The 13,091-nt window shown below is 35.7% G+C and overlaps 1 protein-coding gene across 1 annotated transcript; it reads right to left on the bottom strand.

The window, feature by feature from the left end:
- Positions 1-8,172: 8,172 nt before the first annotated feature.
- On the bottom strand, positions 8,173-11,762 carry LOC118282406 (PH domain-containing protein DDB_G0275795). Its single transcript, XM_035603470.2, has 5 exons — positions 11,720-11,762; positions 11,068-11,153; positions 10,435-10,556; positions 9,804-9,927; positions 8,173-9,187 (listed from the first exon to the last, which is right to left on the bottom strand). The coding sequence occupies exons 1-5, from the start codon at positions 11,760-11,762 to the stop codon at positions 8,255-8,257; spliced, it is 1,308 nt and encodes a 435-aa protein (XP_035459363.2). The 3' UTR covers positions 8,173-8,254.
- Between the last annotated feature and the right edge of the window lie 1,329 nt (positions 11,763-13,091).

Below are 13,091 nucleotides of genomic sequence, written 5' to 3'. Positions count from 1 at the left end.
TTTTTGACGTTTCGAACTCTCCCGCTTTTACGCAAGTTTGTTTATCGAAGTATCTACAAGCACGTCTTGTACACCACTGACACCCGACTAAAGATGCAATCCAAGTTACATGCGATTTGCATATCCTATTGTTACTCGATTAAAAGGGTTTTAGATTTCCCCGCCCTATTTGGTACCCCATGCATATGATTATAAAAGACGATTTTGCAAAGGCGTTGTAGTATTCAGCCACGGTCTGGTCGTGTGTTCTCTGCATTAAAAAAAAAACAATTATAGACAGATCAACATATTATTTTATATTTTTTTACATATTTTCAACTGAAATAATGTCAATGAGAAGTCCTTCAATGCCATCTAAAGTTACAAATCAATACTTAATATTAGATTATCTAGTCATGTATGTCTACCTACTTAATATAACCTAGTTACGTAGTGTTAACAAGATTATCGATTCACAGGTTGTTGGTAATACTAAGAGGCAGCTGATGAGGTCACCCCAACCTTAATTGAATTGTGTCTTCTGTGTATGATTATATCAGTTCAAGGACAGGACAAGACATATTTAGGCACCTATATTAGGAATTATTTTAAATGAGATTATGTAGATACAGAGCTCTTGTGAAAAATAGGTATTACTGATACCTAAGTAGGTATAATCGATTATTATTCCTATTTATATTAGTATCTAGAGAAGGTACCTAATGCGACAATCACATCATCAGCCTGTTTTCATCCACTGCTGGACATAGGCCTCTCCAATGGCACGCCACTGAGCTCGATCTTCAGCTCTACGCATCCAACCACTACCAGTCACCTTGCGGATATCGTCACTCCACCTAGCTGGAGGGCGCCCTATACTACGCTTGCCTACACGCGGTCTCCACTCTAGAATGCGACAATTATTTATTTTTATTTCTCATACTTATGTTGCGTTGGATTGGGCTGTTTAGTGATTAGTTACCTACGTTGAAGTATGTTGACACACTATGGCTTCTTGACTGTCCATCTATTCAGAGGGCTGACTATTCCTTTGAATTTGTATCTGGTCGCCTAAAAACGTTTATCAATGAAAATAATGCGGAAGAATACCCAGTAGGTATCTCTATTTTGAAATTTAGTGAGAAACAGCATACCTAAATAGGTAACAGAACTTCAAACGTTCCATACCCATTTTTGAGGGGGAAAATCATACATTACCTTCTCCCACCTTGAGCGAGGTGAGAGGGAGTATCAGACTCTTACTGACTAAAAACCACCCCGTTCCTACTCCTGCTTTTCGAATCGGAGCCCCGGTAACCCGCTAAAGGTACCTACTTATTTTTCTTACATATTAAGTAAATACCTTAATACCAATATGATCTGTGTTCCATATCAATACACATGCGCTAAATACCAGGACAACGAACTACTGACCACAAAAATGTGAAGTTAAATGTCTCGGAAAATTGTTATGCTGTAATAATCTTGCTGGTGCAAACCTGCTTATGACACAACAACTTTTGAGCACGTAAATAAGCACTTATATGCCCCGATTAATCGTTAAAAAGTATGAGTGATTCATAGTTTAAAAAAAAACCTTTCAACAATATGAACACATCGCCTCTGTTTTATGGAAGGAAAGTTATCAAATGTCTCCCGAAATGTCTCTTACTAACTAAAAGCCCTTTGGTTCCAGCTCCTTATATTTTGGCGGGCCTACTGGATAGTCTCTGACAGAAAAATGTATTCACTGCCCTTGTGACTGCGTAAGTGATCAACGCTGTATATTGGTTTACCCTATAATATTAGTCACAGGTGTGTCACAAGGCTTTTGAGGGCTCCGGCTCAAAGGGCAGGAGTAGGAACGGGGTCGGTTCGGTAATCTCACTTCTCTGTCTACCGCGTTTCGAAAGTGCCTAATTTAGGATTAATTGAAATAAATGTTTTGACTTTGACTTTACCCGGCTAAACATCATGCAAGTATTGTTTCACGTTTGAAGCTCTTCCGAAAATTAGGCTGTTAGCACAAAAAATCGCTGTACAACAGTCAATCTTCAGAATTGATAATAAACTAAAGAACAATTAAAGCGTACTATCTCATGACCAAAACAGGTTAGACGAGTTTTGGACAATGGACCAGGAAGACAGTGTCCTCACATGTTCTGCTGCGAAAAGGGTTCGTCCAAAAACCAGTCTGACCACTTCCCAGTGTGGGAAAGGACAGTTACACCAGTGACCCTTTATTTGCATGTGCACAAAGGGGTTGAAGGTCTTCAACTTGAAGGGACAGACTTGCAAACCAAAATATGACTTTAGTGTTTCTTAATCTTAACATTAATTTGAAATTATTTGGCACTACGCTTTGAAATGAGCACCTAGCTTCACTAAAAGACTAAAGAAGAATTTAAAGATTAATTAGAATAAATGCTTTGACTTTGAAATTACAACTGATATTTTCTCCATGGGCATGAACGTGGATGTCCCACTTCAATCAAATTGTGTTTCAGCATTTGTTTCCTTTACATTTAATGAACACATAGGTACAATCGTGAATCATCATTCCTAATAATAACTTTACCTAGAATATATTAAAACTAATTTATTGCTGTACATTTTTTTTTGAATAGCAGGCAATCAAGCCTCCTGTTAAAAAATATATACTTATATATCAGATACTGATCACCTGTGGGTAATCGCTTCTGCATAATTTGGGTGCCTAAAAACCAACACATTAAGTTACTTGGGTGCTATTCTGAGTCTAAGATTGTGTCCCTTTCACCAAACAACAGCGAATTTGCTTGAGCTTCAATTTAGTAACTGAACACTTCGAAATGCTTTAACTTAACCAAATAAATTACTGAATGTATCCTGGATTAACACATGTAAATATTTATCGATCGCATACCGCCAGTACTACCTACCAGCAGTATTACTAACCAATATTCAAGGAGAAGTATTTCTAAACACGAATTCCTTAGAACGATAGGATCCATTAATTCGAGTTTCAGCAGTCGATTACCTTTGTTCTAAACTTGCTTAGAAATAGGTTATTGGTATGATCTCGTCCAAGAACTCATGTAAATTGTTATACAGGTGACTATTTGTATTCGCGATTCCTTCTCTCGATGTCCCCTCCCTTTCTTACGCATTTACGTCTTATATTTATATCCAAGATATCCAAATAATAATTAAACTTTAGCATCCCAATAAAATACTTACCAATGATTACGGAAGACATCTTTTGTCATGACCAAAACAGGTTAGACGAGTTTTGGACAATGGACCAGGAAGACAGTGTCCTCACATGTTCTGTAGCGAAAAGGGTTCGTCCAAAAACCAGTCTGACCACTTCCCAGTGTGGGAAAGGACAGTTACACCAGTGACCCTTTATTTGCATGTTCTGTTGTTCGTTGCGATTTTGCGAATGTGTGTGACACACGGAAGTAAAGTTAGTAGAGCGTGAATGTTTTTGGATTTTGAACGGTTATTTTATTTGTAGGTAGGTACAGTTAAGTATTATTTATTGTAGTAAGGAAAAAAGATTGTTAATGTAATGAAATGATTCAGAAATGTGTGTTTCGGTGTGTTTCAGAAAAGATACACTTACCCACTTTTTCTTTGTTTTAAAACAAACACTTTTTGCTTTTAAAAATAACAGTAACTAGCTGTACTACCCGAAGCTGCGGATTACTAACCGAGTGACCAGGGCTCCGGCTCGAAAAGCAGGAGTAGGAATGAAGTGGTTTTTAGTCAGTAACTCTCTGACACTCCTCGCCTCGCCCAAGCGGGAGAAGTCATTGGACGATTTTTCCCCGTAAAAAAAAGTAGCTATAATAACTATTCTTTTTTCCACTCATTTATCTTAAACCAATAACGAAAATCTAGAAACAATTTAACAAAACATCTCTCATCTATCATCTCAAACACATAAAACAAAAACACTTTCAAAACAATTTATCTTTAATGCCCATCATTTTTACGACACTCATTTTTTGCAGCTATTCATGTCACCCCTTTATGAAACAAGTGTCATGCAAGGGGCTACAAGACAATGAAGGTGAGTCGAAGTATTTGCAAAGGTACTGGACAATGGTTCCCACGTTGTTGCCACCGGTCAAACTGGTTTGTCTAGCCGTCCAAGAAGGGTGGACACCCTATGACCGTCTTGTCTTTTGTATTAGGTCTTTGGGACAGTGGTAACTTACGTGATAGAGGTGATTTTGCAAGGATTAACGTGTGGGAATGTTTGGCGGTTGTCGTTTTTAAATTCTAACGTCTGTCTTAGAAATCGTTGTAATTTTGCGAAAATATGTTTTTTTAGCTACATTAGGATAATTTGCGCCTTGTTGATTAGCAAATTATCTTAGATTTGTCTCAAAAAAAAACAAGTCAATTAGGGAAAATCTTTTATATAATTTTAAAATAAAACGATAAATAAAAACACTTTTCCAGTTTTACGTTTAACCTACATTAATTTAAAGAGCTTGCTAAATACAGTTCTTGTTTTTCTTCCTAGATACCGTATACTAGTAAAGTAAACTATAAAAGTAAAGTTACCTAGTAGATCTCTACTAAACCGTAGTTATTATACACCAATTATATTTATTTACCAAAATCTATACCAAACAGTGTGTCGCTTAGTTCATTGTGCTAAGAAAGAACAAGTAATAGCACTTCTAAAATACTCCAACATCGCGGAAGTACGTAGAGATTAGTGCCGCTACGCCCCTGCACACCTGCTCGGTACCGTTACGTTGTAGCGTGGTGAATAACAGAAAGTAATTAGAAGATTCTGCTAGATATCCACAGAGAATTACCTAGGTACTTGGATTCTTGACAATATTACAATCTTACAATGTGTGTTTGACTTTAAATCCACGGCTCGGTTCACTGTTTATTAAGTCTTATTTATGAGATACTTAGGTGCAAAAATAAACACTAATCAGGTAATCTGTTGGGCTTTTCAAAAAAAAAAGAGTAATGACACGCAGTCAGGAATTATATTATATGTCCGGTTTTTGGAAGTAGACTCAATTCATTATTTAAGATTCATAACTTTATAGGAAAGAAAAATGATTAAATATTAATATGTCAATATTCAATAACTTAATAACAATTTATTTATGTAAACAATTGTATTCTATGTATTTGTAAATGTGGTTAAGTACTATTGCCCTTTTAAAATTCCAATACACATTTTCAGTAAGCACCCCTATACCTATTATATCAATAATACATCTTACATCCATATAAAAGATACTGGTCCATTCACCAGAATTGTTCATCTATAGGTGATGAAATATGAACATTTTACACTAACATTGCACTCACTACAATTATAGGATCACAATACAGCAGCCCTTTATTTTTTTCTCAATCTCCTTTCCCTTTGTACATCTCAGACGCGTGCGCACTTTGCATCCCTATTACGCTGAGATTTGGGGAGCATTGTTTGCCCTTGGTCCATGGGTGGTAAAAAAAGCAACCTGTTTGATTTATTTATACGGTTACCTATGAGAGGATTGAATAAGTAATAAGTATCAAGTTTAACTTTTTGATTTGGTAATTTTGATTGGGAAGGTACATTAATTATGTAGAGTAATTATGTATCTTAGATTAACAAAATCTCCATCAGAAATAAGGAGGCAGGGCATGATATTATAAGTATTTTTTTTTAGAATGTCAGTTACCTACAATTAAAGAAGTATATTGCATTACACGTACGTATTAAGTTCGCCTCTATACCTACTTTAAGCACAAGGCACTTGGATATCTTAATAAGTTTGAATACATTTTTTAAGACAGGAATACTTAAAGGCGTGTTTCTGTTGATAGGAGACTTACACAGTAAACAATACAATAACTAAAATAGTTATAAACAAAACCCATAGCCATCATAATTACAATCTTATACAAAGTACGAAAACAAAAAAGTCATCACCCGCATCGTACTCGCAACAAACTAACGCGAAACGATCAAGATTATCTTCTAACCTGTCAGTTTAAGACATGGGAACATAATGACCCTTTTGCATAAAGTCATTGTGATGTAGTCAGACCCCTTATGGCCAAAAACGTTAAAGATTTTCAAAGGGGTTACCTACGTATCTTTACAAAGAGAGGTGAATGTACTCTTGATGTAAGGTGTTACTGGTTGAGAGTCTAGATTTGATTGTCGGGTCAGTCAACATATTTGTAGGTTGTGAGGGATGATTATTAGGATTTAGTGTTAATAATGTGCTTCATCTGCTTCATGCTTCAATAATTTTTATGCGGAATGACACTAAGGTTATTTTAAGTGTGTGAGAGCCATGCTTCGATAGGAATGTACCGGCACGACCGCAGTGATACCATGGCCTCACAGAAAACCGACTTGAAATAACGCTTGCCTTGTGTTTCGTTGTATGAATTTAGCCCAATTACTCCCCTTCCCAATCTTCCTAATCCCCAATTCCCCAACCACTCTTAAATTCCTAAGCCCAAAACGCGGACAACGCACTTGTGACGCCTGTGGTGTTTCGAGTGACCATGGGCAGCAGTGATTGCTTACCATCAGGAATCCGTCTGCTCGTTAACCTACTTATAGTTGATGGCCAATCCATCATTTCAATAATAAAGAACTGTGGATAGTATAATAAGTTAACTGCAAAACAAATAACAAGTTAAACAAACTTTTAATTAAGTATTACTTCCTAACTAACTATTATTATATATACTTTAGTACTTTTGTTTACTTTTTAGTGCCAGATATATCTTGTCAGAACGCTTAATTACTAGGTATTACTTAACAAAGAACTCTTTTTAATCATTATATTTTTACACACTTCTGATTATGTTTATTTCTAGTAGGAAGTGAGTATCTAGTGCAGGAATTAAATAGGTACGTACTTAGATCAGGCTGAGTCTAGACTGATTTCAAAAGTAAAAGTGTTAATGCTAACCTGTTCGTTAATTGAATCTAGGTATTAAGAACATTTTCTATGCACTGTTTCATTATGCGTATTTAAAGTAGGTGAGTTCTCTCTCATCTCTCATGTAAAGAAGACCTATAGTCTAGCAGTGGATGCGAGCTGTAAATGATGATATATATATTTTTTAAACTTTGCCCTACTCTAGTAATTTCTCCTATGTCGTGGGTGCGTTTACAAATATACAATTGCACATACACATAACACCCAGACCCGAAACAACAATTTGTGGATCATGCAAAGTGTTGCTCCGTACGGAAATCGAACCCGCCAAACGTTGTACGACAGCCAGTTGCCCAGCCACCGCGCCAATCATACAGTCATATTAATCAAAACATGGCTGTTTTTCCCATTACTGAAATATGATTGAAAATTGACAATAGTAAATTATTTTCAATATTCAGTGAAGTTTTTTTTCTCAAAATTAGTGGTGAGATATTCCTAAAAAAAATCAATTACGAGGTTCTTGGAAACCGCTGACTGACCTAGCTTCTTAACATTTTGATGAACACGGACGTGGTCATATTTTCAAATCAAATAGAAAAACATTATCGAGAGTAACCACAAAAAGATATTGACTTTTTCTACAAACATTATTCTTTGTGCTATCAACAAACTGATGTTCCGGGTCTGGATATGATGTGTAACTAACAACCTGATGCAAATGTTTGCAAATGCAATTAACTTTTATGAATGCTTGTAAATTCAATCACAATACATTTAGGTAAAACCATGTTTAAACTAATATAATTGATCAAGGAAACGACAGTCCATTCCATAAAGTAAACAAATTAAGTCGATGATATTAAAAGATAAACCAGGTTTTCCTTAGCGTTATTAACAAGAAAGCTAGCTTCCTTTTCCTGACTTGCTTTCAACTCGTTAGGATTTTACTTTCCAACTATAAAGACGTTAATTTGCTCATTTGCATTCAACGTTGCTGTAAAACTTGTTGACATTTTTATGAATGAATTTTCCTGTGTATAAATCAACACTTGCTGGAAGAAAATTCCTTAAACAGAACTGATTTATGGGACAACGTGATAAACAAATAGGCTATTGAAGTCTATCCTAAATTTATATGGAATTTGACACTAATAACGCAGAAGGCATCCAAATCTCGTGATCAACGCGAGTACCACATTCAATAGCCCAAAGAAACAGTCACGATTTGGAAACGTGACGCCGCCATACAAAAGCAATAGAAAAAATGACAACACGAAAGTAACAGTAGCAAAACTTTTAATTATAAAAATAAATTACTATAACAAAACTACGTTACTAAACTAATCTCCTAGAACAACTTTCTAATTGTAATTATTATGCGGTGCTATTGGCTGCAACACGTAAGCTTGCCCCGTGGCTCGGTCTACTACGTGACCAGTTGAAGGTTCTAAGAAAAGTCTTGGGACGGTGGATGCGGCGGTCACGTCTGGTTGGTGATGTTGCCTTACTCCTGCACCACCTTCGTAGGGCACGAAATGAGGTGGCTCTAGATGTTGCTTAGGTACTTGAGGAGGTTGGGGCAAGTACTGTGGCAGCTGTTGAGGCAGTTGCTGAGGTTGTGGTAAATACTGTGTCAAGTCTGGCTGCTGTTGGTTCAAGTACGACGAATGGTCTGGTGGACTTGTGGGTGTAAACTGATTCTGCTGTTGTTCTTCATCGTCCTTGTGACTTACTACTAATACTATTTGATTCTTTTCTTTTTGCTTTGTATCATTTTCTTTCTTTCTATAGTGTTGTCTCTTTGGTTTTGGTTTCTCGTAAACTTCTTCTTCTTCCTCTTCTTCATCATCAGCATCTTCAAATTCCTCTTCATGAGAAGTTTCAGCTGCTTCTTGTTCTCTGTTATTATTGTTATTGTTGCGTTCTCTGTTATCTCTGTTATTTTGTTTCTTAGGCGCTGATTCTTCAGCAGATTCTGTTTGGTATGATTTTGGATGTTTCCTTTCTGATTTACGTGCTCTCTCTACTTTTGGGTGGGCTCGTTTAGCTCGTCCAGTTTCTTCGTAGCTTGATCTTTCTGGGTCATATTCTTCTTCGCCGTAGGTTGGTGCACTGTTGCTTGGTTCATCGTAGGGATCAACGTCGTGGGAATTTCTGTACGAGCCATGATCAATGTCGTGGGGTTCTCTGTATGAGCCATCATCACCGTCATCTCCAATGTTGTCAGCATTGCCTGCATGGTTCAGGTCCCAGTAATGTTCTCCATACCCTCCCTTTTTGTCACCCCAACGTACCTATATTAGAACAATGTGTTAGTGACTGTTCTTTAACTTGTGTAAATAGTAAATTCAGCAGTTTTAGTACCTAGTAGTAATTAATGTAAGTATGAGTTTAGTTAGAGACAGAAATCGATATTAGTTTAGTAGAAATGAAAGAAAAGTTAAAACAGCACGCTAACATAAGAAAATATAGAAAGTTAGTGTAGATATTTGTTTTAAATAAAATAAGTTTTAAATTAGATAAATAGTTATTAGCGTTATTCAAAGAGACAATAAACTTAAATAGAATGCACAAATAAAATATGAATATAACAGATCTTTCTTTTGATTTCGTTTATATCATTACTTGTTAAAAATACTGTCAATTATTTATTGAATCAAAAGAAAATTCCGCTATTAGTTATTAATAATATGAAGCACAGTAAGCATACTTTGGCAGAGAACAGTCCTTCAGAGGGCTTGGCCCTCTCATGTCTCTCAGTGAAGTGTCGTTCGCTGCCCAACCGATGTCCCTGATCAAACTCGTCAGCCTTCGGTAAGTGTCTATACCTTCAGCCAAGCGAAGCAAAGCGGAAAAGAGAAAGAAATAGAAGAAGGTTAGAGACAGAGCGAGATAATAGATGTGTTTTACTTTTCCCATGTCCCTGTGGTTCTTAAAGTCTTTCTTCTCGTATCGTTGCTCCCACGTGTTAGGGTCCTCGCAGACGTGACCGAACTCTATCTTGTACGGACTCAACTGTACTGAGAAAAAATCCCTATAAAGCAAAGTATTTACCATCCTTACTAATAACATTGAAGATCATGAAGATTTGCTCAACACTTGTCAAAGGAAAATCGACTCTAAAGACATTGAAGATGTCATTAAAGTTGAAGTAATGACCGTTTGTTTTAAGCATCAATTATTTGAGAATAACAAGAACGAGAATGGAATGACAAAGAAGAATTGGTGACCGAAATCCATTTCTCTAATTGCTATAGCGTAAAGTGTGTCAATGTTTGGTTATTTTGAAACTTATTTGCATGCGGCGACAATAGAATCCAATCAGTTTGAAGGTTGGTAGTGAAGTTGTAATTCATAACGAGGTTATTTCAGTAGTCATTAAGTAATTAGACCTAAATTTTCTGGCCTTTGAATGACCTGAGACTAATTTTAGAGCATTTAAAAGAACGAAACTAGAATACACATTACATTATAAGGTTTGAGCAAAACTAAGAAGAAGTGAAGAAGATAAAAAGACTTAATAGAAGTTTTGTGTACTTACTGGAAGAATTTGGCTTGAGCTTCAATAGTGGAAGGATTGCTAGGAGGTGTTCTCACTGTTACTGGTCGAGCTGTTGCCCACACAGATCCCACGTGAAGGGCTAGAAGGCACCAGAGCCATTTCTGTAAATGAAAGTAATGAAAGTTCAATTTCATTGGCAAAAAAAAACAGTGAATTGATATACAAACAGGTGAGCATCAACCCTTAAGTGTTACTTTGGTTTTTCACAACTTATAATGTTTCTGTATCCAATGTCAAACGGTGAAGTCAGTCAAAATTATTTATTTCAAATAGACCACGAAGGCACTTTTGAACGTCAAAGCAAATATAATTATATGCCAAAAATCGATGTGTTCACCATTTAACAATATCAAGTCATCGATTCACAAGCGCAAGGTAAATCTCACTGGTAAAATACTAAACATACAAAAACAATAAACAAAATTCAACATTTCCAATCCAAACAAACTCAGACACTCCATTTTTAAACAAACAAATACAAAAGCACTATTTCACTTGAACACTTTCTCTGAATAAAACCGATTTTCGATTGAATTTATTACTATTATTTATTTATTTATTGTTTTCTTGATAAATAATTATTATTGTCGTTTAATTTATCGTAAATAATACCTTGTTGTCAAGACGTTGTGACATCTCGGCGGTTTGATTGAAGGTCTGTGCCCAACAACGGCCGGTAGTATCATTTATAGACAAGACTGTTACAATTCACTGTTTCCAGTGATCACCAACCATTTGTATTTTTACTTATTTTGTTGTAACGTAATATCATTCGTTTTATTTTTCCAACGGGAAGAATATGGGTATGTTTTTTTTAAGTGGGGGAAAATCATCCAATGACAGGACAGAGAAAATGGGCCATACGGGTCACAGATCCAAGGCGAGAGGGAGTGTTAGACTCTTACTGAGTAAAAACCACCCCGTTCCTTCTCCTGCTTTTTAAGCCGGAGCCCCGGTAACCCGCTAGGTAGTGCGCAGCTCCGGAGGCAATAAGGATGTTAGATATTTTTTTTATAAATTAGTCTCATGTTAAAAGCGAACTTATTGCCATACCTTACGGTTTTCCAGGGTTCTTAGACAAAGTAAGATCGCTTGGTACCGAAACTATATCTTTGCTCAGCGAGTATTTCTAGAAAGAGAATTATGATACATTTAAATTTTTAGATACTTTTAAAGGAATTAACACTGAAAATAAATATAGACATTTAAATACCTTTTATTTCTTTACAATATTTAATTTACTTTACTACTTTTACGGAAATACTTCTCAAATGTTGTTTATCTCTGGCAATCTCAGATGCGCCCATTACGAATCGCGCCGCGTCATTGACTTTCCGCTGTCCGGCTTTCCGTGGCAAATAATAATGGAAATCATTCAGTTACACATTATTATTCTAATCTAAATCTAAAAAAGTAAACAAAAAGGTTAATCTATAATTACTCAAGAACTGGTTAATGATAAACTGGGCTGTTGTAATATTTTTTTTTATTGATGTCAATTGATTTTTTTTTAAATCGTTGCCCCACTCTAGGATTTTCTCCTGTATCGTGATTGCGCATTCATATATACAATTTTACATACACATCTCACCCAGACCCGAAACAACAATTTGTGGATCACACAAAGAGTTGCTCCGTGCGGGAATCGAACCCGCTACACGTCTTCGGCAGTCAGTTGCCCAGTCACTGCATCAATAACCGTGCAGTCATACAATGCAATAATGTATTCACCAATAGGTGATGATCTGCAAAACGTATATGTATGTAGTAGGAATGCATCTAAATACCCAATAAGACAAAATTCCTATTGGAAATCGTGCAGTCAAATTATTTGAAACACACTAATGGGTAATAACGTGATATAATTATTATATTTATATTAATTTACATCAACACTAGTGTCGTAAATAACACAGAATGAATATCAAAGAACCCTTCAGTACATGGTGGTATTCCCCTTGTTATTTAGTGAACAAAATTCATAAATGTATGCAAACAAAATAAATGAACTTTGTGCTTTCTAAACTATGTCATTGCAAACTTTCCCGTGCAACATTTCGTAAACTTATTCGTCGACACATAAAACAACAATATATAGGTGACCTTGAAAAAAAAATATCATTAAAAATGACGCAACAGATTATCTACAGTGAAATAAATCATTAAAACAATGATTGTGTAATACAAACGTTTCAACTATTGAATAACAGTTTGTAGACGTTTCGAAAAAACAGTTAAAAGTAACTTTTATAACGCTGCACGCAATTAGAAAGAAATGGAGCGGACGATCCTAGAATGGACTGTTGTTTCCAATAGGAAATGTTATTTAATAGTTTTTTGCTCGTTATTGTTTTGTTCTAACTGGAAAAACGGTTTTATATTGTCCATTAATTTTAAAAGTAATCTCTGTATTGTTTTTTATTAGTTACTGATGGCTTAATACTTTTTGTACTTCTAAAACCTAAATATTTCTATTTATTCAATCGTCGTAGTATTTTCTTCTGATAGTATGTCTACTATGTTGTAGGTAAGTCTACCTACTATAATGTATGTGTCTAACATATTAATCCCTTGTGATGTAATGAAAACTTATCAACCATAAAATATCTGAGTGTTTTACCTCTGAGTTTGTTTCG

The sequence above is a fragment of the Spodoptera frugiperda genome, chromosome 20 (assembly GCF_023101765.2).
Source record: "Spodoptera frugiperda isolate SF20-4 chromosome 20, AGI-APGP_CSIRO_Sfru_2.0, whole genome shotgun sequence".
NCBI lineage: Eukaryota > Metazoa > Arthropoda > Insecta > Lepidoptera > Noctuidae > Spodoptera > Spodoptera frugiperda.
The sequence above is the reverse complement of the archived record's forward strand: the minus strand, read 5'-3'. Positions and strand labels throughout refer to the sequence as shown.